Source organism: Thalassophryne amazonica, chromosome 6 (genome assembly GCF_902500255.1).
Source record: "Thalassophryne amazonica chromosome 6, fThaAma1.1, whole genome shotgun sequence".
Classification (NCBI taxonomy): domain Eukaryota; kingdom Metazoa; phylum Chordata; class Actinopteri; order Batrachoidiformes; family Batrachoididae; genus Thalassophryne; species Thalassophryne amazonica.
The window spans coordinates 72,901,914-72,927,320 of NC_047108.1; the positions used below are offsets into that span (position 1 = coordinate 72,901,914).

At 39.2% G+C, this 25,407-nt stretch overlaps 1 protein-coding gene across 5 annotated transcripts in view; it reads right to left on the reverse strand.

Annotated features, from left to right (window-relative positions):
* Nucleotides 1–25,407, reverse strand: part of LOC117512414 (putative helicase mov-10-B.2) — a 79,982-nt gene that overhangs the window by 48,834 nt on the left and 5,741 nt on the right. For 3 of the 5 annotated variants that reach the window (XM_034172468.1, XM_034172467.1, XM_034172466.1), the window contains 4 exons: nucleotides 10,593–10,689; nucleotides 10,357–10,498; nucleotides 7,755–8,001; nucleotides 3,409–3,510 (listed from right to left, as the gene is read on the reverse strand). In XM_034172468.1, coding sequence (XP_034028359.1) covers nucleotides 3,409–3,510; nucleotides 7,755–8,001; nucleotides 10,357–10,498; nucleotides 10,593–10,689 — 588 coding nt within the window. Of the gene's footprint in view, nucleotides 1–3,408; nucleotides 3,511–7,754; nucleotides 8,002–10,356; nucleotides 10,499–10,592; nucleotides 10,690–20,260; nucleotides 20,344–25,407 lie in introns of all 5 variants that reach the window. The other 2 variants (XM_034172470.1, XM_034172469.1) reach the window with 1 other exon arrangement.

The following is a 25,407-nucleotide window of genomic DNA, read 5'->3' on the forward strand; positions in this document are numbered from 1 at the left end:
TGATCTGCAAATCTATCTGCCTGTGAGGACTAATGGGAGTGATGCTTTGTCATCATTATTTAATTGTATTTGTGATGTAAAGCAGTGGCTGTCCCGAAACTTCCTTTACCTGAATGATGGTAAAACTGAGATCATGGTGTTTGAGCGCACTGGCATACCAAATGTGGTAACACCAAATTTTGGTGCTTTGGCTAACTATGTAAAACCAGCTGTCAAGAATTTGGGAGTGATATTTGACAGCTGTTTGAGGTTCGATCAACAGATAAATTCTGTTGTCAAAGCTAGTTGTTTTCCAACTTCGCCTCTTGGCTAAAATAAAGCACTTTCTCAGTAGACGTGATCTTGAGACGGCATTCATGCTTTCACCAGCTCCAGACTTGATTATTGTAATGCACTTTATGCGGGCATTAATCAGTCGTCTCTGTGCGTCTCCAGTTGGTGCAGAATGTGCTGCTCGTCTTTGACAAACACTTCTAGACGTGAGCATATTGCGCCCATCCTATACTCACTCCACTGGCTTCCAGTTCGTTTTAGAATTGATTTTAAAATTTTAATGTTTGTTTTTAAAGCTATTTATGGCCTTGCACCTCCCTACTTGTCTGAAATTTTAACTTTGCGCACCTACAGTAGGACGTTAAGGGCGGTCTGGCCAGCTTTACTTAGATGTTCCAAGGTCAAGATATAAACGCTGGGGTGATCATGCTTTCGCGGTAGCTGGCCCCAGACTGTGGAATGAGCTACCTCTTGAGTTACGGTACTATTCCTGACCTAGCACTTTTTAAATCTAAGTTAAAGACTTATTTATTTAAACTGGCTTTTAACACTTAGTGGGGTGACATGTTCTGTTATTTTTATGTTCTTTTTTTTTATGTGTTGTTTTAAAATTTTATTTTGTATGTGTTTTATTTGTAAATTTGTGTTTTAATGTTAAGCACTTTGGACACCAGTCGGTTGCTGTAAAGCGCTTTATAAATAAATGTTGATTGATTGATTGATAATGACAATGTGGAAAAAAAATTTTCTGAGATTTTTTACAAATTTATTTAAAATAAAAAAATTAAGAAATTGCACGAACATAAATACTCACATCCTTTGCTATGAAGGTCAAAATTGAGCTCAGGTGCATCCTGTTTCCACTGATCATCCCTGAGATGTTTTTACAGCTTAACTGGAGTCCACCTGGGGTAAATTCAGTTGACTGGATGTGATTTGGAAAGACACACACTTGTCTGCATATAAGGTCCCACAGTTGACAGTGCATGTCAGAGCACAAACCAAACATGAAGTCAAAGGAACTGTCTGTAGACGTCCGAGACAGGATTATCTCGAGGGACAAATCTGGGAAAGACTGCAGAATCATTTCTGCTGCTTTGAAGTCCCAATGAGCACAGTGGCCTCCATCATCCGTAAATGGAAGAAGTTCCGATCCACCAGGACTCTTCCTAGAGCTGGTCTCCCGGGGGAGAAGGGCCTTAGTCAAGGAGGTGACCAAGACCCCAATGGTCACTCTGTCAGAACTCCAGCATTCTTCTGTGGAGGGAGGAGAACCTTCCAGAAGGACAACCATCTCTGCAGTAATCCACCAATCAGGCTTGTATGGTAGAGACAGTAGCCACACCTTAGTAAACGGCACATGACAGCCCGATTGCAGTTTTCCAAAGGCACCTGAAGGACTCTCAGACCAGGAGAAACAAAATTCTCTGGTGTGATGAGATTTGGCAAAAAATTCTAAAAAACATTTTTCATATTGTCATTATGGGGTGTGTGAGTAGAATTTTGAGGAAAAAAAAAAAAAAGAATTTACTCCAGTTTGGAATAAGGCTGTAATACAACAACATGTGGAAAAAGTGAAGCACTGTGAATACTTTCCGGATGCACTGTTCAGTGACTTGAGCTCAGCCACGAGTGTCAGCCAGTACATTCTGAGTGCTGGCCCCATGCCCAAATAAATGAGTAGGGCTGCGTCAGGAAAAGCAGAGCAAATTGGTCATTGGATATGGAGCTGGCCTGCCAATATGTAGACCTGGGTTCAATTCACTCTCATGTTACTGTATCTTTGGACAAACCAATTAATCTGCATTGTCTCAGTCCACCCAGCTATAGGGGGAGGCTATAAATGCCTTTTTGGAGGAAAAACACCCGGGAAAGAGTTTAAATAAACTTTTATTGTATATAAAGAAGATATCTAAATGTTATTTCTCTCTGTGATTTGGCTTCTTGCGGCTACTGGCATTTTATGAAACACGTGCTTAAAATTGTTATTTTGCAGAAATTTTCAATATGCATCCTTGTATGTCTGACACATGTAAGGCTATTCTCATTCAGCTATTGGCTCTAATTTGAGGGAAGTTGCTCCATGGCCAAACAAAAGTCTAACAGTGTCACTGTAGAGCTGTCCTTGGTCTTGCCGAATAGAACTTTAAGACTGTCACCAAACTGTTCAGGAGTTAGCAACTTCTGCTTTCGAACTTCAGCGCTGAACATCCTGAAGACATGGCTTGTTCTGGGTAGTGATACTGAAGTATCTCTGGAAAATGTAACTTCATCTTTCATTCTCTTGGTCTTGGTCTTTGGGTCATCTGTTGTATTCTGAAGGTACTCATCAACATGTTCAGCTACTGTGAATGGTCTGCCTTGGTCCTTTAGTCTATGCATAATACTGTTTTCTATTCTCAACATGCAGCAGATTAGCTTCCTTCCTCCTAAGCCCAGCAGCTCTAAGATTCTGCTGGCATTTGTTCCAGTCTGCAGTGATATTGTCCATGATCTTGACCACTGAGCCCATTTTATGGAAATCACTTGAGGCATCTTTTTTGCTTCAGTATATTGCCACAAGATACAGTATCCAAACTGGGCTTTTTCTTTAGCCTCTGATCAGTCATGTGTGACTTACATCAATGCAAACATTGAATTATGGTTTGGGGAGTGGTCAAATGGTAACCTGGTATTGTTAATGGACAATCAAGTGGCATGAAAATTCAGTAAGGTATATCTTATATATTATATTCCAATTCTAAGATGGAACTATGCCAGTATACAAAGGTATGTCGACCTTCACCAGTCAAATGAGTAATTGAATGCATGCATTCAGTTTGGCCACATAATGGTCTTGATGATAAACTGTCAGTGTGTTATTTAGACAAAATGTGCATATCTGCGGTTTTCATATACAAGTCAGTAGCCAAGGGAAGCTAACTCTCAATGCAAAATAATGTTGAAAAATGTAGTTTTTATGGATATGTGGTTAATTTGAATTCATTCCGGGCATTTTTTGGAATTATAGCCCCCCCCCCACTGTAAATGGAATGCAGCCATGCCTGGGGGAAGAAACCTGTATTTGAGTGGTGCCTCATCCATCTGGACCTAAGCATCGGCAACAATGAGCCTCAGGGCCAATATAGAACTTACCTCAAGTTCTTGAAGCATTGTTTATCAGGTGAGTGAACAAAATATTTCACATATTCTGGCACTTTCGTTGCACATAGAAGAGCCAACTCTTTTTGCTGTAACCTGGTGAGGAGAGAAGAAAAGTATGATGAATCACTATGAGAACACAGTCACAGTGCGACTCTGCACAGTATGATTATACACCCATGCATATTTGTTTCCATAAATCACTGGTATTTCATCTCATGTCCACAGACTGTCTGTCAATCCAGTTTCATGATCTTTGTAGGAGTCGTGGTCTTCCGCCTCAGTAGGAGGCGTGGCCACACTCCTCAGCCTGCTGTGTGTGTGTGGGTGTGTGTGTGTGTGTCAAATGAAGGAAATAGCAAGCCAGTCAGATGAAGCGAGTGAACAGATTACTCCAACCAAAAACTTTAGAAGCATAAATGAAATTGTTTAATTTACCTTCACTGCAAAAAGTGATATCTGAGAAAGTTAAAAAAAAAAAAAGACATATTTAAAGAAAATTAGGCTTATTTTTTGTCTAAATAGAAAAAAAAAAATCTTGTGGATGCAATGCACAAATATGATACAGCTGCATCACTTTTCACTGAGTAAACTCTGTGTCATTGTTACCTGTGTAACATAGTTTTGGTAGCAGGCAGTGTTGGCCTTTCTACATTTAGCTTATGAAAACAATCACAAAGTGAGTAAACTCTATGTTCTTTTATTTGCTTATTATGCTTTATACAGTTTTATGCACTCAGAATTCTCAAATTGTGCGATCAGAGCACCACAGCAGCCACATACGTCATTTCGGAGCATCAGCAGCAATTAACCGATTATCGCCTAGTTTCTGCTTAAAACTGGCTTTAGAATGATTTAAGAGGTTTTACTTTGTCATCTTATAGTTAATAATCACATTATTCCCTTTGACTGCTTCCCCCGTCTTCTATTATGAAATAGAATATAACGGAATAATTCTTTATTGTCCACCAAGGTGGAAAATTGTCTTCGGCTCACCAGTACAAATAAGACAACACTAAAATACAAACATAGTCATACAAACACACAATAAAACATGTGGAAATGATTGTTTTACAAAAGCTTCAGATATCTGTCGCTGAGATAGATGATGACTGGAGTGCAATTTTAAGCAGAAATGAGGCAATAATTGGTGAAATGCTGCTGATGCTCTGAAATGATGTGAAGGAAGGGGGAAGTGATTTTTAGGGGGAGGTGTTCAGTTGATGACACTGGTTCAAGCCTCATCCCTGTCACATTTGTGGAGTTGCTTCAGAAAGGGCATCCGGCATAAAACTTGTGAAATCAATGTGCAGATCCACCTTGGATTTGCTGTGGTGACCCCAAGTAAAAACAAGGGAGCAGCAAGGGACTTACAGAAATAAAATCACTCTGATTTCAAGAAGTTGTCTCTTATTTATGATTTTTTGTTTATCTTCCATTAAGGCATCAATTCTAGAAGCTAGCTAATAAAAAGCTAGCTTATTTATTTGCTAGTTACTTATCTTACTTTTAAGATAATAATGTCAAGAAGGAAATAAGATGAGGTAGTCAATGGTTTTAATATTTTTTTTGTAAATATTGGACCAAGCTTGGCAGAAAAAATTCCCGATTCCCAACCTGAGGATTGGGATAATAATCTCATAGAAAGAAATCCCTGTTCAATGTTCCTCACAGCAGTGGATGGAAAAGAAATTATAGACATTGTGAATAATTGTAAATATAAAACATCTACCGATTTAAATGAAATGATATGGTGGTGGTAAAACAGGTCATTGAATGGATTGTAGAACCATTAACATACATCTGTAACTTATTTCAAACCGGTAAATTTCCCAATCAAATGAAAATAGCTAAGGTTGTGCCGCTGTATAAGATTGGGGATAGACACCACTTCACAAATTATAGACCTGTTTCTTTCCTTCCACAATTTTCCAAATTATTAGAAAAGTTATTCAATAATAGATTAGACAAATTCATAAATAAACATAAATTACTTACTGATAGTCAATATGGATTCAGAGCACATAGTTCAACATCACTTGCATTAATAGAATCAGTTGAGGAGATTACAAACGCCATAGACCACAAATTACATTCAGTTGGAATATTTATAGACCTTAAAAAGGCTTTTGATACAATCAATCATGACATATTAATCAATAAACGTGAACAGTATGGGATTAGGGGGTTGGTGTTGCACTGGGTGAGAAGCTATTTAAGTAACAGAAAACAGTTTGTGAAGTTGGGGGGAATATACATCATCATGCTTGGACAATGCTTGTGGCATCCCACAGGGGTCAGTATTGGGTCCAAAACTGTTTCTAATTTATATAAATGATATTGTCAATGTTTCCAAAATATTAAAATTAGTATTATTTGCAGATGACACAAGCATTTTTTTGTTCAGGGAGGGATTTGCAGGAGTTACTGAGGAGGATCAGTATAGAAATGGGAAAACTGAAAATATTGTTTGACAGAAACAAATTATCATTAAACTTAAGTAAAACAAAATACAGTTATTGGCTATTGTAATACAGACATACAGGTTTATTTACAAGTCGAGGGGGTAGATATTGAAAGGGTACATGAAAATAAGTTTCTGGGGGTGATAATAGATGATAAGATAAACTGGAAGACTCATATAAAACATATACAAAGTAAACTGTCAAGAAGCATTTCAGTTCTAAACAAAGCGAAACATATTCTGGACCACAACTCACTCCGCATTCTTTACTGCTCACTGGTTTTACCATATTTACAGTACTGTGCAGAGGTATGGGGTAATACTTATAAAGGTACAACACAATCACTATCAGTAATGCAGAAAAGAGCTATAAGAATTATTCATAATACTGGCTATAGAGATCATACAAATCCACTATTTTTACAATCCAAATTCTTAAAATTCACAGACTTGGTTAATTTTCAAACAGTACAAATCGTGTATAAAGCAATAAACAATTTACTTCCAGCAAATATTAAAATATGTTTTTAACAGATCAGGGGATTGCAGTCTGAGGGGGAAATTTAATTTAAAGCATCAGTGGGCACGAACAACATTAAAAGGTTTCTGTATTTCTGTCTGTGGGGTGAGGATGTGGAACAGATTGGGAGTGGGGCTCAAGCAATGTCCAAGCATGAACCAGTTCAAACAGCGGTACAAAAATATGTTTTTTTCTAGGTATAGGGAGGAGGAAGGGTAATGAGGGTTAGGGTGTTTTTGTTTTTTGCTTCGGCTTGTAAATATATAGTATTTTGTATGTAAGTAGGTATGTGTAGGTGTATATTTATGTTTGTGTATATATATATATATATATATATTGATATCGGTTTAGGTGTGTAGGAATCTATGTGTATATGTGGCAAAGGGTATCACTGGTTGTGGGGAAGAAGGGGTAGGGAAAAATAAGCTGATGCTTCACCCTACCCCTTTTCGGACATGTTGGGTACAAAGTAGGAACTTTTTTGTTGTTGTCTTCACTGATCTATCTTGTAATTGTTGTTGTATCAAATGCTCGAAATAAACAGTTTTCATTCATTCATTCAGTTTTCATTCATTCAAGATATGAATTCTTATCATCTGCCCAATCAGAGACTAAAATACTAATTTCAAGGAATTCTGTTTTTAATATGTGTAATTTAATTGCTTGAAGTTAGCACAGATTACATCAATTTTAGCATTTCTGTCTAGTTTTAAGGCACATTTTGATTATTCAGTGCCTAGACAATTTTGCTAGTTTTGAGAATTCTAAGGAAGTCAATTTTTCTAACCTCACTGGCATATTTTTTTGCTGAATACAAGACAATTTGGTAGATTCAAGATTATTTTGCTTATTTTGAGGGGGACAGTTTTTGCAGTGTTTTTCTTACAAAACATGAACCTAAAAGCAACAGCGTGCCGATTTTTTTCATGGATGAGATGTCCGCCGAATAGCAACACTGTGTACAATGATTTCAAATCTGGACAGAGTGAGGTTTTATGAGATGCCATCATTTGCGCAAAAATTAAAATTAAAATGGACAAAATATTGTAGGGAGTCTAACGCCACATGTCTCAAACAAACAAAACACTTAACGTGCTGCACAGTAAATTCATACCAAGGGAAATGACAAGAGATCTAATCAATTCATAAATGTTTAATAAAAAATAAAGTTTATATTTACACTTTGTCTCACAGTGCTCCTGCCATGGCAGCAGCTGCTGCTCGCAGATTAAAGATACTGCATGTAAATAATACATATATACATATACATACATACATATATACATACATACATATATATGTGTGTGTGTGTGTGTGTGTGTGTGTGTGTATTCAACGGCGAATATACAACAATACCCTGGGGGGTTCGATGGGTCCACAATCTTCCTATCAGCTGCAGTGATCACGCCAGGGATTACAGGTTTGTAGGGGGCTGTGGGTAACAACTTTTTTCCCAATGCGGTCATACACTCAATCTCAATGATGCGTTTAACTGAAGCAGTGGGTGATGTCTTCAGATTTAATTTGTATTCAAAGTCCAGCGTAGCTGAGTAGAATCCAACCATGTTGGAAAGGAAATGAACTGTAATGTTGTAGGTGTCACCTGAGAATAAACATAACAAGATTATTAGATTGATTGCCATTTAGAGTGTAGGCATAATACACACACACACACACACACACACACACACACACACACACACACACCACACACCACACACACACACACACACACACACACACACACACACACACACACACACACACACACACACACACACACAACACACACACACACACAGAGTAGCCAATAACATACACAGCTCTGTGTATGTGCAGCATCTAGTAGTAGAACAAGAAAAGTGGAACTAAGAAACTTTGCTGCTCTTACAGTATGCAACCTCATCCACTTAAGTTTTTTACTTCCTCAAATTAATACGAGGTCTGTTAGAAAAGTATCCGACCTTTTTATTTTTTTCAAAAACCATATGGATTTGAATCATGTGTGATTGCATCAGCCAAGCTTGAACCTTCGTGCGCATGCATGAGTTTTTTCACACCTGTCGGTTGCGTCATTCGCCTGTGAGCAGGCTTTGTGTGAGCAGTGGTCCACCCCTCTCGTCGGATTTTATTGCAAATAAATGTCTGAATGATTTGGAGCTTTGCTGCATCAGTTTTTTCCAGAAACTGTGAGAGACCTCCAGGTGGACACCGTTCGGAAAATTAATATGGCTTTCAGGGACGATTTTATGGGGATTACACAGATTAAGGAGTGATCCAGACAGTTTAAAGACCGCCCACAACTGCTGAGAGCGCGCCTCGCTCCAAGCGCCGATCGACAGGCTGAATCAACCGGATCATTTCCAACGTGAAGGCTTTGTTGATCCGGGACGTCGTCTGACTTACACAAAAATGGCAGGAGAAGTGGACATCAGTACTTTTTCAGCACATTCCACTGTTACAGGAGTTTTTTTTTCATGGAAAGAGAAGCGGAGGGATGCGCCACGGAGCCGTTCATGGCGCGGCACAAAACCACCTCCGTGTTGGTCTCACAGGACGGCTTTGAAATGGCTTTCAGACGGCTTTCGGTGGTTTTTCAGTCATGTGACTATCCGAGAAGTTGTGGATGAGCCTGGACATGCCAGAACATGTCCTGTGAGGCTTCATCACAGCATTGCTTTGCGCCATGCAATTCCTCCGCACGTCTGTCTCAATGTGCCGAAAAAGTGCTGATGTCCACGTCTTCTGCAATTCCTGTGCTAGTCAGACGAGCCCCGGATAAAACACAGCGTCCAGTTTGGAAATGAACGGCACATTCCACTGTTACAGGAGTTTTTGTCATGGAAAGAGGAGCGGAAGAATTCCTTTGACCTCATCTCACACCTGTTGTTAATTTGCTCATCAGTTAGTTTTGTAATTATGCCCTCACCTGTCACCTGTTGATTCACTGTGTTCCAGTTGTTCAATCCCCCCTGGGTTGTCTCATTTTGAATTCTTGTTGACACTGTGGGATTTTGTATTGGTAAAATAAACCACCTTCGCTTTTGCGCTTACTTTTTTTGGGGGGGGGTGGGGGGGGGCTGTCTGTATTTTTGGTGGCTCAATTTTGACTGAACATACACATAACACTGTTTCACAACAGCTATTTTTCTTCACTCTTTAGACCATTATTCTGGTGAGAAACACAAGCAACGTGGTTTTTAAATAGATGTTTTAGGACCATATATGGTTAATCAAGGAAATTCCTGAATGTATATGACAATGAATGTGCATGACCATGGTGGTTTACAAAATGTGGCATTTATCAAAAGCTGATACTTACTGATGGACATATGACCAGTGTTTGATAAATATGCTTCTTTTTTGTGTACTTAACACATATTCAATTTTGTACATAGGACAGAATTTAGAACCTTTTCTGTGCAGTTTAAGTGAGGGCCCAGGTTTTCAGAACTCTAAGCAGACCAAGGTCACTTAAGGAAACAGAGCAACCCCCAAAATTCAAGGCTATTTAACAGAAAAACAACGTGCGACTTGGAAGACCTATGGCGGGAAACAACACTTGAGAAATCCAACATTTGACATAAATGAGTAAAAAACGTGTAGCCCTACTCTAACTTTGACCTCTGATCCAGAATTTGAAAACAAGCTAACAAGAGCAGTGTGATCATGAGCATTAAGGAGATCCCAATTGGTGTGAATGTGAAGATACTTTCAACATGAGTGATGTGAAAATTTTAGCGTGATTTTTTTGTTTGTTTGTTTTTGTTTTCCTAGAAAAAAAAACATTTAATGCTGGCAGACAAGCTGGATGTAAAGAAAATAGCAGTGAGATCCTTTAACTGGTGTGAGGTGTGAAATGTAATTTTAACATCAAGGGCACAATCCATTTCCGTGTTTATCAGTGGAAACAAATACAGCATTAAAAATAAGAAGTTATTTGATGAATTAGCCTTACCTGGATTTAGGGTCAAAGTGTTTTTCTTTGACACTTTGTAGTCATCATGCAGAGTGAAACATCTCATTGTGTCTGACTGAGTGGAGTAGAAAAAGCGCACAGGATCCCCTCCAGTATTTTTGACTTCCAGCTTAATCTCAGACTGAATATAAATAGAAATTAATGAGTGCTGTACCTGGATAAGTGTTACTTAATTGCTGTATGTACAGCAGAACACAGTTTGATCATGGTAATACCTTACTCATGCAGTCCACAGTCAGGCAAAGCTCGTCTTTCACAAACGAATGCTCCCGTGAGGTAATGGAGATGATGTCAATGTCAGAGCTTTCAGGCCTGTGGGAATAAATAGAGGTAAAGGTCAGATGAGTTGTGGTCGCAGGTGCTGGTGCCCCATGTTGCTGCATCCACTACACTGCAGAACCGCCAAGAGTCCTGGAAAGCAACCACCCAGGCGGACAACCAGTCCATCCTCAATTCAGGCTTTCGTCAGCCACTGGCATCTTCAACACTGAGGGTCCTGGTAGTTGCCATCCCACACTGTAAACCTGGATGTTCAAATTAATTAAAAAGATTAAGTAGTGTAAACTCAATTTTAAGAAAATGTTCTACTTAAATATTTCAAGTTTGTGTAACATGGTCTTGCTTTTTGAGTAAATTAAACTCAGAATTTTTGATTGACTTGAAGTAATTGTATATTAAGGAAGCAATACTTCAAAACACAAGTTAATTTGTGATACTTGTCAATATATCCAAGATTGTGTTTTTTTTTAATGCCTGTTTAAATTTGTTTTTCAGTGTTTATGATTGAGTATAGAAGGGGTGGGGTGGGAGTGTTATTTATAAGTTTGTGTTATCTGTTTGTTTTGTGTGGAAAAAAAAAACAATAAAAAGATGAAAAAAAGCACAAGTTAAGCATAACTTAAAAGAATTAAGTAATTATTTATGAAAAATATTTGAGTTGATGTAGGGTCCCTTCACACATAGCACAAATAAGTACAACTCAGCAAACTCACGGCAAAACAGCTTGTATGAGCGAGAACCGCGAAAACATCACGGCAATGGGCAGGCATGCATGATGCCGCTGCGATAGTTCGTGCACACGACGGTGTCCTTCGAGTAGGAACACATTGCGAGCAGCTGCACCACATCACATCGCTGATGTGGAGAACAATGAAATAAAAACCAGCTGTATAACTAGTCAATATCACTGGGTTGATATATATGCAGCTGGTCTGCTCTGTGGTCAGCCTGATCCCGTCAGATCTCGGAAGCTAAGCAGTGCAGGATCTGGTTAGTACTTGGACGGGAGACCTCTTTGGAACACCAGCAGCTGTGTGTGTTTCTCCAGGTAACGCTGGAGTTGCGTCAGGAAGGGCATCCGGCGTAGAACTTGTGCCAATTATCAGTGCGGATATGGCTTTATCTGCTGTGGCGACCCCGAACATAAAAAACAGAAGCAGCCGAAGGGGCAACAACAACTGGGTTGATATAAATATTACATAAAAGGGGACGCAATACAGAAGCCTGCGGTTAAATAACCCTGGTTAAAAAAAAAAAAAAAAAAAAAATTCACTCATGGGATTCAAACCCATAAGCTCTGATTACCAGACAGAAACTTTACCACTGAGCTACCATCACTGTCCTGTGAAAGGTGTAGGAAAATACCTGATATCAAGAAGGACATTGATGCATTTAAAAAAATAAAATCACACACCATATAAAACACTGTATTTTATTGAATCCCTCTTATCAAGCGGACAATACAAGTATGAACCATCTGTTCCTCTGTAGATGACCCATGGTCCCAGATATACAGTCATGAAATGACATGAATGAGAAGCAAGGTGCTCTGATCATGTCCACATCTACTGGCAGCATGTCCTGCCCGACATACTTCTTGTGGACAGCATGACACAGGACTGACACTGCATCATGTGGAACAGAGCTCACTTGGGTCACGTGACATTCAGATCGCCCACTGTGTGTTACGATCTGACGGTCCAGATCACCTGGGGTAGCCTGTCAATGTGCACACACTCGCTGCAGCCCATTGCAACAGCGATATATGTTTTTATGAATGTCCACGTAATGACAGCAAACAGACACACGCGCATCACAGTGGCCAATTGTTAGGTCATGTCTGTCCAAACACAGTACGTGTTCCCCAGCCGTGACGTCCAGAACCACAGATCTCCACAGCCACTCTTCTGTCAGTTCAGCACACACACAAATGTGTCACTGTGCCTGTCTGCAAAGCCACACTCATGGGGTACTTAGACAAATTTCACATCCAGTTCAACAGTGATTGTCTGCTGACTGTTTTTGTCCCAATACTGCGAATGAAAATGGGCTATTAGTTAAAAAAAAGTAGAAAAGGGGGTGCAGATGCTATTATTATTGTGAGCACCCACTTTTCTACTTTTTTTTACTAATAGCCCAATTTCATAGCCTTAAGAGTGTGCATATCATGAATGCTTGGTCTTGTTGGATTTGTGAGAATCTACTGAATCTACTGGTACCTTGTTTCCCATGTAACAATAAGAAATATACTCAAAACCTGGATTAATCTTTTTAGTCACATAGCACTACTATTATTCTGAACACTACTGTACATATAAGTGGTGTTTCAAGACACTGCTGTGACCTTACCTAGAACAAGCAAAATGTCAGCAACAATCCCCCCAAATTGTCACTTAAAGTCAATCCAAAACATAATGAATATTGCATGATGCAGAGATGCCACAACATGTCACAATATGCAAACATGTTAGCAAACCATCACTGCAACGCAGTCACGGCTTGTGTATTGTGGGGAAAAGTGTGTAAAAAAATTTTTACGTTAGGTATTTTCATCATAATGAAATATGTCCAGTCATTATGAATGACAAATGCCGCTGTTGTCATCTGATCCCAATGCTATCTTACTAGAATCTGACTAAGTGATTTTGTCTTGTATTTAGTGGCAACATTTGGAGTTTTTGCAGTGCAGTTTGATTTAAGTCATGTTAAAAGTTTTACAGTGGTGTAAAAAAGTATTTAGTCAGTCCCTGATTGTGCAAGTTCTCCTACTTAGAAAGATGAGAGGTCTGTAATTTTCATCATAGGTACACTTCAACTATGAGACAAAATTTCAAAAATTCCAGGAAATCACATTGTAGGATTTTTAAAGAATTTATTTGTAAATTATGGTGGAAATAAGTATTTGGTCACCCACAAACAGAAAGATTTCTGGCTCTCACAGACCTGTAGCTTCTTCTTTAAAAAGCTCTTCTGTCCTCCATCTGTTACCTGTATTAATGGCACCTGTTTGACCTTGTTATCTGTATAAAAGACACCTATCCACAGCCTCAAACAGTGAGACTCCAAACTCAACCATGGCCAAGACCAAAGAGCTGTCGAAGGACACCAGGAAGAAAATTGTAGATGTGCACCAGGCTGGGAAGAGTCAGTCTACAATAGTCAAGCAGGTTGGTGTGAATAAATCAACTATGGGAGCAATTGTAAGAAAATGGAAGACATACAAGACCATTGATAATCTCCCTCGATCTGGGGCTCCACGCAAGATGTCATCCTGTGGGGTCAAAACGATTATGAAAACGGTGAGCAAAAATCCCAGAACTACACGGAGGGACCTGATGAATGACCTGCAGAGAGCTGGGACCAAAGTAATAAAGGCTACACACTATGCAGAGAGGGACTCAAATCCTGCAGTGCCAGGTGTGTCCCCTGCTTAAGCCAGTACATGTCCACACCGCTCAGGCAACAAAGGAATGGCTCCATAAAAAGCATTTCAAGGTCTTGGAGTGGCCAAGCCTTCAGACCTGAACCCCATAGAAAATTTGTTGAAGGAATTGAAAGTCTGTGTTGCCCAGCGACAGCCACAAAACATCACTGCTGGAGGAATGGGCCAAAATACCATCTACAGTGTGTGCAAACCTGGTGAAGATGTTTGACCTCTGTCATTGCCAACAAAGATTATGTGACAAAGTACTGAGTTGAACTTTTGTTATTGACCAAATACTTATTTTCCACCATAATTTACAAATAAATTCTTTAAAAATCCTACAAGGTGATTTCCTGGATTTTTTTTTCTCATTTTGTCTCTCATAGTTGAAGTTTACCTATGTTGAAAATTACAGACCTCTCTCATCTTTCTAAATAGGGAAACTTGCACAATCATGGACTGACTAAATACTTTTTTTTACCCCACTGTAAGTGTTAAGAGTATTATCAGAGGATCCAGTATCAACAGGAGAAGCTTAAAAGTGCAGTGTCTGATTCATGTGCTCTCAACCTTTATTGGAAACACAGACAATATGAGATGGTGTTTTTCATGTATATATGCAGAACAGAGCAAGTAAAATTAGTTTGCTGCAAGCTACATTACTTCTGACAACATATTCCTGTTCCATGTAACATATGTAAGTCTGTATTGGGCAGAGACATGATCATAGCTAAAAAATAAATAAATAAAATTCAGGCAAAAGAGAGAACATTTACAATTCAGTTCATATTATAATTTTGTCTGCATCAATTCATGGTTGAAGGCAAAATCAGATGCTTTGCAGATGATTAGTTCAGGTATTTGGGTGATTCTTTAACTACGGGCACTATTGGCCTTGTAAATGTAATTTCCACCACACCATTGCCTTACAATATAAAGCGCCTTGGGGCAACTGTTTGTTGTGATTTGGCGCTATATACATGTGCTCTGATGTCACTGTTTATCTCCATAGAAACTACCCAAACAATCTTTCATACAAACTGTTTAAAGGGACATTACAGTGTTGTGGTGGAAATTACGACAATAGTGTAGGACAACTACATTTTGTTTAAAAAAATTACAACAGTTGTATGACATTGAATACCCCAATTATGTTTTATTTTACTGATATTTTATTCAGAGATATTTTAAAACATTAGAAAAAACTTTTTTTACCATTCATTTTTATCATTGAAGATCAAAAGTCTGGGTGTGGGACAAGCACAAAACGGCAATATTCGCATATAATGATGCTGAAAAAAGGTGAAAAAGTCATCATAGACTACTAGAACAAATTTCTTAAAACACTTTCATTGTAAAGATAACTATAGAAGTGTGAAATTTCCCCTTTTTTCTGTTTTTCATACAATATGATCAAAGGACATAATAAATGCCCGTAGTCTAAGAATCACCCATTTATTAATACAAGGAAGTTAGAAAGTTATAGCTAACCACTAACTTTTAGTATTGGTACTTGGTACACTGTCGGCTATTGATAAGCCAGTTTCTCTCATGCTCTGGCCCTTTTGCTCATGCTCACATGCTCATGCTCACATGTGTGCGTTTCAACTAGGTCTTCATGATGAAGACCTAGTCGAAACGCATCTGTGCTCCTGATCCTGTCGACTTGCCGTGACTCATTAAAGCCTTTATTAAAAAGGACACTTGAGTGTTGCTGGCTATATTTTTACATTGACTTAGTTTTTGAGCCGTGCACCTCCACTCCTGGTCCCTGTGAGTGCTTGTTTTTTCTCTGCTTTAATGGATATTTTCTCCCTTTCAGTGGACAGAATCTCTGTTCAGCTGTCCTCCTCAGCTGTGATCTGAGCTGGCGTTTCACAGCCTCGGGACATTGAAGTGGCTAAATTTTATGCAACAATTCAGTTCATTTTTCTGAAAATCCATGCTTGACGAACAGACAATTTGAATCCCAGACCCAGGCGGAAATTTAACGCTACCTGCAGCTAGAACACCGTAGAAGAAAGTTCTCTGAAACAGCTCAGCTACAGAAAACCTCCCCCTCCCCGTCCTGATCGGTTGCAACCTTAATTTTGAGGGCCATTTTGTGTTGCAAACTGGGACGTTAAATAACGTGCAACATGTCCCCTAAAAAAGAAAAAAACAGACCCCCCTTCCCCAGTGCTGGTTAAATCACAGCATAGGGGCCCAAATCACAGCATACGGGATCCAAAACACAGCATAGGGGACCCCTATGCTCAAATGTGCTGGCGCAAACCCTGGCCAGGTAGGGGTCAATGAAAGATTACACGAAGGTTAAAATTTAAAGATGGTCTAGTTGTCTTGAAACATACATGACATTATTTGTCTGACCATCCAAATTCCAAAAAGGTATAGTTTGAACTGTCTATGACAAAATGTTATAGGGAAAAACAGCAAAAATGGTGACAAAGGTCAGTTTTAGTTTGTACAGAGGTCATATGTTAAAGTTGCACCAATTTTGGTGAAAAGTGATTATTGAAGGAAGAAATTATTAGTTGAGCTAATCAATCAATTCAATCAATCAATTTTTTTATATAGCGCCAAATCACAACAAACAGTTGCCCCAAGGCGCTTTATATTGTAAGGCAAGGCCATACAATAATTATGTAAAACCCCAACGGTCAAAACGACCCCCTGTGAGCAAGCACTTGGCTACAGTGGGAAGGAAAAACTCCCTTTTAACAGGAAGAAACCTCCAGCAGAACCAGGCTCAGGGAGGGGCAGTCTTCTGCTGGGACTGGTTGGGGCTGAGGGAGAGAACCAGGAAAAAGACATGCTGTGGAGGGGAGCAGAGATCGATCACTAATGATTAAATGCAGAGTGGTGCATACTGAGCAAAAAGAGAAAGAAACAGTGCATCATGGGAACCCCCCAGCAGTCTACGTCTATAGCAGCATAACTAAGGGATGGTTCAGGGTCACCTGATCCAGCCCTAACTATAAGCTTTAGCAAAAAGGAAAGTTTTAAGCCTAATCTTAAAAGTAGAGAGGGTGTCTGTCTCCCTGATCTGAATTGGGAGCTGGTTCCACAGGAGAGGAGCCTGAAAGCTGAAGGCTCTGCCTCCCATTCTACTCTTACAAACCCTAGGAACTACAAGTAAGCCTGCAGTCTGAGAGCGAAGCGCTCTATTGGGGTGATATGGTACTACGAGGTCCCTAAGATAAGATGGGACCTGATTATTCAAAACCTTATAAGTAAGAAGAAGAATTTTAAATTCTATTCTAGAATTAACAGGAAGCCAATGAAGAGAGGCCAATATGGGTGAGATATGCTCTCTCCTTCTAGTCCCCGTCAGTACTCTAGCTGCAGCATTTTGAATTAACTGAAGGCTTTTTAGGGAACTTTTAGGACAACCTGATAATAATGAATTACAATAGTCCAGCCTAGAGGAAATAAATGCATGAATTAGTTTTTCAGCATCACTCTGAGACAAGACCTTTCTGATTTTAGAGATATTGCGTAAATGCAAAAAAGCAGTCCTACATATTTGTTTAATATGCGCTTTGAATGACATATCCTGATCAAAAATGACTCTTTATAGGCTAGCATATGCCAGATGTCATGGAATCCAATGGACATTGATCTTGTTTGACCATTACTTTGGAAACCAAGTATTCAACATTGTCAAAATTATTGCATTTATTAATCCTACACACAACCAATAAATTGCATAATTATTCTTAGTAATTCACCCACAAAACTGAAGCAGGCCCTAAATGTGTTCTAAAAGTTACTGTTATCAATGCCTTGTCAGTTATATTTACCATTATGATTATCATCGTAATAGCTTGTCATCAATAGTTTGCCATTTATTACTGCTTTGCTATGAATCATCACCATTGTACCATAATGCTTTATGTGTTAAAGGCTGCATTGCAATAACCCTTATACCCTCAGTTAACTTGGCTCATGGGCCAGTGACAAAAGGAGAACAATGCCATAGCTGGATGATGTGTGGAAAAAGGCATGGATAAAATTAATGCAGCAAGGCACCTTTTCACTAGTGCATGATCAAATGCTTGACTAAATCTGCTGAGACAGAATCTTCTTGTCAGCTAAGCTTACTGAAGCAAGCATTCCATCCGCTGCTCTGTGAAGAAACAGGATAAAAAAAACAAACGGACTCTGATACTGGTTATCTCATGCTATGAACTTTGCCACATTTTGGGACTGTATATAAGTGGCATAAAACTGAATGTCCGTTGTACTCTTCTGCAGATGCACATTCTGTATATTCTGTATAATGGTACTTTTGAAGCTTCAGATACTGAAAATCTGAGATTGAAAGTCACCTGCTTATTGTCTCATTTGCTGTCTATGTAGGAGGATTTCTGGTAAATTTTCCTGACAAAATGTTTTAAAACAAAGTATTTACTTTTCTTCTTTTCAATTTCAATTGCACAAAAATATCACAATATTAGGACTCCGAAACCCAGATACCCACATCACCCACACTGTGTTGCAGGAAGATTTCCCAGAATGTTGGGTCTAAATTAAACACCCTTTTTCATTATTTCACAGGCAATTCTACAAAAATACCCTATTTATTCCATTGTCATTTAGCCACGAAATCCATACAAAAACGTTTCTGAAGGTATACGAGGTCTATTAGAAAAGTATCAGACCTTATTATTTTTTTCAAAAACCATATGGATTTGAATCACGTGTGATTACATCAGACATGCTTGAACCCTCGTGGGCATGCGAGAGTTTTTTCACGCCTGTTGGTTACGTCATTCGCCTGTGGGCAGTCTTTGAGTGAGGAGTGGCCCATTCTCTCGTCGATTTTTTCATTGTTTAGGAATGGCTCAGAGACTGCTGCTTTGTTTGATCAAAATTTTTTCAAAACTGTAAGGCACAACTGAGTGGACACCATTCGGTAAAAATTTTAACGGCTGATGAGAGATTTTGGTCTGGTAGTGTCACCATAAGGATGGCCCACGGCGCCTGACGGCGATCTGCGCTTCGAGGTGGCAGCGTCTCGCCGTTTCAAGTTGAAAACTTCCATATTTCAGGCTCTGTTGACCCAGGAAGTCGTCAGAGAACAGAGAACTTTCAGAAGAAGTCGGCATGAGGAGTTTATTCGGACATTCCATTGTTAACGGACATTTTGTAATGAAAGAACGTGCGGGCAGAGTCGCATGTCGGGCCGGACCCGACCGCGGGGGGTCGCGACAGGAAAAACACCTCCGTTGGAAACCTTAACGGGCAAGTTGGAACATGCCCAAGCTGTTAAACAATTTCTCAGTTACTCACTTGTTGAAAGCCATCAAAAGCCGCCTGAATTTTACAAATGGTTTTCAACACGGAGGTGTTTTTCCTGTCGCGGCGCACACAGATTCGCCGAGTCGTCACGGAAACGACTCGGCGAATTTGCATGCACGTCTTTCATTAAAAAATGTCCTTAAACAGTGGAATGTCCGCATAAAGTCCTCATGCCGGCATCTTCTGAATCTTCTCTGTTCTCTCACGACGTCCTGGGTGAATTAAACCTTAAATTAGGATGTTTTCAGGTCGAAACAGGCCAACGACGGCGCCTGGAAGCGCTGCAGGACGTCCCGCTCTGTGGGAAGTCCTTACAGCGACAGAAACACCCCATAATCTCTCATCAGCCGTTAAACGTTTCACCGAAAACCAGCTTAATTTCTTGAATAGTATCCACTCGGATATTCCTCACAGGTCCAGAAACAATTTTGATAAAGCAACACGCGCCATCTCGAGCAGCGTGTGAAACAAAGGAATTCAGCCGAGAGGGCGGGACCACATCTCATTCAAGGCCTGCCCACAGGGAAATGACGCCACCGACACGCATGAAAAAACTCACGCATGCGCACGAGGGTTCAAGCATGATTGGTGGAATCGCACGTCATTCAAATCCATATAGTTAAAAAAAAAAATAAAAGGGTCGGTTTATTGTCTAATAGACCTCGTATGTGTAGCTGTGGTGGGAGCCACTGACATGACCAGGTCTTGTGCTTACATACAGTATATGGAGGTGAAACCAAATCAAAACGGAGCACGAAAATCATTTCATGCACTCATCTCTTTGTTTTGCAGGTTCTCACATCATGTTTGGCAATTGTCCTTTGGGACCCTTCCCCTTTCTCAGGTTCCTGTGAAGAGGTAATGTTCCATTCTCACCTGGGACCGGATCCTTCATCCTGCACAGGTACTGACTTGTGCCCCCTAATGGTGTGCCGTTGGTTCACAGAAGTAGTGCAGACCTACAGGGAGAATTACGTTAAGTGAAATGCATACGATCTAGACAAGTATACTCACATACTGTGTGTACTTTGTTAGGCCTTAACCCTGAAGCAGCCAAGCTATTTTAGTGACTAATATGACAGATTGGGGTTATTTATGACCCAAATGACTTTATATGGGAATAGTTCTATATAAATGATTGTTTTAGGATTTTTCATATTTATTTCACTCTCTAATGTATTTGTCCATCATCCTTGTTATCGTCACTCTGGGCACTTCTGGGTCTGTTGGCCATGCTTCCTTGCAAAAATGATAATGATTAGAGTTGGCAAATTACAATACCATCTGAAGCTATAATGTCAGTAATCTCATAGATCTTACCGGGGTCATAAATGACCCCACACAAGTTTGGATTATACAGGGTGACCCCCTCCCCCCCCCAAAAAAAACAGAACCCATAAAACTTGTCATAAATGCCATAAAACCACAACAAGGTCCAGCAAATTTCTTGAAATTTGACCAAGACATGTTGTGGAAGATGACTGGAACAATAGCCTTCCCAAACATGTCTTGGTCAACCAAGGAAAAGACATTTTGCCTGGAATCCTATTTTGCCAACAAATCATACCATTTGGAGCATAATTTTGACAGAACATGACTTTTACACAAATCATCCAAGATAACAGAAACTTTGGTGAATGATCGTAGACAGAGTGAAGTTTATGTTTAACCTTTTTAGGATTTATTACAATTTTTATGGGTTCTGTTTTTTTCTGGGGGGTTACCATGTAAATGCCACATAGATTGGAAAAAGTCTCTTTAATATTAAACAAGAAATCCTGGTGCTTTTGATAAAATGCAGAGACATAAGAGACAATGTACAGTACTTGTATCTACTATCTACATGTTATTTAGAGCATATTTAATGCATTATTTTGGAATATGGAATTCACAATATGTTTTCTAACTCTGAGTAGAAAATGTTTTTGCAGTCTTGCTTGGAGGGACCTGCTGAGGAAAGTGTGTGTGTGTGTGTGTGTATATACCAAATGCAGGCATAGTTAAGATAAACTGAACTGTGTATCTGGTTTGGTCCTGTGGTTTCTCTCAGTTTTACACTGCATGCATTTTCTCCATTGAGTAACCCCCTCAATGGTCAGCTCAACCGTTTTGTTGAAAATTTTGATATCTACTGTGTTCTTTGAAAAATGTAAGGACATTAAAGGGTTAAAAGTGAATGCGAGAAAATAACAGAGGTTAGATGTGCCTATGACAAATATAACACAGTAGTGGTACTGATCTCCTGCCATTCGCCCTATTGAGATATCCCATAATCCTTTGCATGCCAGAGAGTCGCTGTCATCTAAACAACATAGAGAATCCATATGACAGCAACTGCAAATTAACATTATACTACCAAAATGTATTTTTTATGCTTTTCATCACGTTAATAAGAGACTGCTGCATGAGACCCTGAAAACTTGCTAAAACAAATATTCCAAATAATCCGTGTCTGCTATGTTTAATCTGCGTGGAATTTAAACGTCACTTTCCCCCAGAACGACATGAACAGGAAGTGATCGCTGCTCACGGCAATTCCCATTGAAAATAATGGATAAACAACATGAGATTCTCGCATGTTTATATAAATCAAACACAGTAACAACGTCTAAAAACCCAGATAATATTTTCACAAGAGTTTTAGGCACAATATATAAAGAGTTTTATGTTGCGCTGTTAATGCTGTTGTCTGTGTGCAGCGGTTAAAGTGCAGCCTTCACAGACCAACTCAATGCATTTCTCAATGTTAATGACATCTCGCAGTGCGGCGACCTCTCTGAAGTTTTGTGAGATTTTGTGGCATTTGAAACCTCATTAGGGCGAATTGCAACCCTGCACAGTAGATGTGTGTGAACATAATGCACTTCAATCACTGTTCATATTTCTTCCAAGCAGCAACCTCTGCAGCTGAAAACTGAAGCCAAGAATGGCCAGTTGAGGTTTTCTTCAAAAGTGTGTCAATCCCCACAGAACCCCATGTTAAAAATTCCAATTTTACAGGAGACAAACTTGTTTACAACCTGCTGCTGCAAAAAAAATTGTTGACCTGTATAGGTGCGTAGTTTCCCCATTTATGAAAACTGCATGGGAGTTAATTTGTCATTAGTTGAAGCTTTTGAAACTATAAAATCAGGGGTGTGGTCAATTTCAACAGTTACCATAAGTAGGAGCTTATGGAACCTGGGAGAGGTCACTTAAATTGGTTGGTTTTATTAAAAAGAAGACCTGAAAGTTCAGCTACAATTTGCCAGAAGGTGCATCTGAGATGCAAGCTTAGATTTAATGTTTTGGTGAAAGAAAATCCTCCTCTATCACTTCATCATGAAGCTGTATATAAATGGGAATACAAAATGCAAAACTTGCACTATGTACAATTTCTCCAATCACAGCTCGAGAAGCCTAAAACCTCTTCTGGGTTGTCTGGGTGCCTTGGTGGCTTTCCTCACTCTTTTGCTTCTTGCACAGTCACTCAGTTTTTGAGAACTGTCTGCTCCATACAGATTTACCATAGCGTGCCATACTGTTTGTATTTCTTCATAACTGATGTAAATAAAGTTCAAGACATAGTCAGTGACTTAGAAATGTTCATGTATCCATCCCCTGACTTGTCTGAAGAAACCTGGCAATTAAACTGATTATTTACAGGTATTATACCAAAGGGGCTGATTAAAATTGCAACCCATCATCTTGGATTTTATATTTTTAATTAATTTATATCAAGTTTTAGAGATTTTCTTTCAGTTTGAGTCTTAAGAAGACAATTTTAGAAAATTTTATATTGAGAAGTCTGATTTACTTTTTGAATTTCAAATGCCATAAACAAATTAAAATGTGTGAAATACCAAGGGGCTGAATACTTTTGCAAGCCACTGTATTAAAGCAAATAAGATATGATATGGCATGCTATGTGGTTAACTGTATTAACAGATTCTCTAACAAGTTGATGTTTGAGTATATTCAGTGAGTAAAATTGTAGTATTTATCTTGTATATTGCCACCAATAGCACAACATTACCAGGTTTCAATAGCTAGGTAACAGTAACTATACTGATAATGCCACTGTTATTGAGACTATAGACACCGGTGATAGACTTTAATACCTGCCCCCAATCCACCCTTTGAGCTACTGTCCAGTCCTCAAAAATATGCATTAATCAATCATTCAATCCAAGCTTAACTAGGTTGTTATTCACAGCTAGCTTGGTAAATTTGAGATAGGTGGGTTGGGTTGGTGCTTCCTTGGACCTAACCAGATCATGCCAGTTTTGCCCACACTCTTTTCCTTTACCCATATATGGGTTGTTGGGGAGTTAGGCAGAGTCACAAACTCCCAAAATAGAGACATCTAAAGCAATCCAAGTTTGATTTTCAAACCTGCTCTTCATAAAAGAAATGGATGATGTCATTGGCAGTGTGTCCAATTCTTAAATTGATTTATTATTTTGATTACAAGTGTAAGAGACAAAACTTTAAGACAGTAAGAGGGAAAATACTTTGTTAATCTCACCAAGCAAGTGTTACATTTTTCTGAACATGAAGAAAGTGATGCATTGCCTTGGCATGTTTCAGTTCCTTCCTGTGTCTGGGGGAAGGGTGCTGTGACTCACTGTTTTCATTCACCAACTGACAGGCATGACTGCATTTTGCCTTCTTTTCAGCAAACATGGTTACTGCAGGTATATAAATATTTGGATTTCAACAAAATTTTGTTGTTTTTGCTGTTGATGTTAATTATAAAGTGTTTTCATGCAAATCAAGTGAATGTGTTGGAATTACATCAGTTTTTTATGAGGTTCCCTATTTGTGTGTGCAAAAGCAACTGGTTGGGTACTGCGCTGTTTTATGGTTGGGTTTGTGTTGATCCCTCATTATTTAATTTAGGCCTACATGTAAGAACATAAAATATTGTGAACTGATTACATTTACATTTAAGTTCAAGTTCAAATCAAATCAATTTTATTTATATAGCGCCAAATCACAATAAACAGTCGCCCCAAGGCGCTTTATATTGTAAGGCAAAAGCCATACAATAATTACAGAAAAACCCCAACGGTCAAAACGACCCCCTATGAGCAAGCACTTAGCGACAGTGGGAAGGAAAACTCCCTTTTAACAGGAAGAAACCTCCAGCAGAACCAGGCTCAGGGAGGGGCAGTCTTCTGCTGGGACTGGTTGGGGCTGAGGGAGAGAATCAGGAAAAAGACATGCTGTGGAAGAGAGCAGAGATCAATCACCAATGATTAAAAGCAGAGTGGTGCATATAGAGCAAGTTCAAGTTTTTTTCTTATTATAGCCATTTCAACAATATAATAAAATACAGTTGATAGGAATGGTATGCTCACGTATCTCACATCACAATGACAACACAACATATACAAGACAAGAAGCCAAAAAAGGCACATAAATAGAAAAAAAAAAAGAATGAGCTGTGTGAACCAATTAAGCCATCATTAGGCTGAAAACAATCACATTAGAGTTGCCAAAAAAAAAGCATTGCACTTTGCCAAAGTTTTTTTTCTTTTTCAGAAACACTGGTTTAGCTACACTAAAATGCCCAGTTAACCAAAGACACCAAGTGTGATGACAGAAGAACAATTTACCTGGTGTCGTAAACTCTCACAGCAATTGACTAGATCAAGAATACCCTCCAGGAGGATGATGTATCTGTCAAAATTCTAAATCGTGGCAAGATTTCACAAAAGGAAATACAGAGGTTTTGCTCCAAGATGTGAGCAGTTGGTGTGTCTCAAAAACTGGAAGGTCAAACAGCTTAAAAAAAAAAATTAAAATCCATGAGGGGAAGGGGAAAAAGAATGAAATGCTTCTTCTGAAACATCAGTCTGTGGCTAGATCAGACAACTTTACCACGGCAGTGGGAAGGTTAGAGTATGACAGAGGGAAGGAACTGGTCTTGGAAGTGGTCTTGAAGCAAACCACCTCATATGTGATGAATGTGAAGTGACCAGTGGATCCACTTACTTACTCATCTTCAATCGCTTACTCCAATTAAGACTCACGGAAGG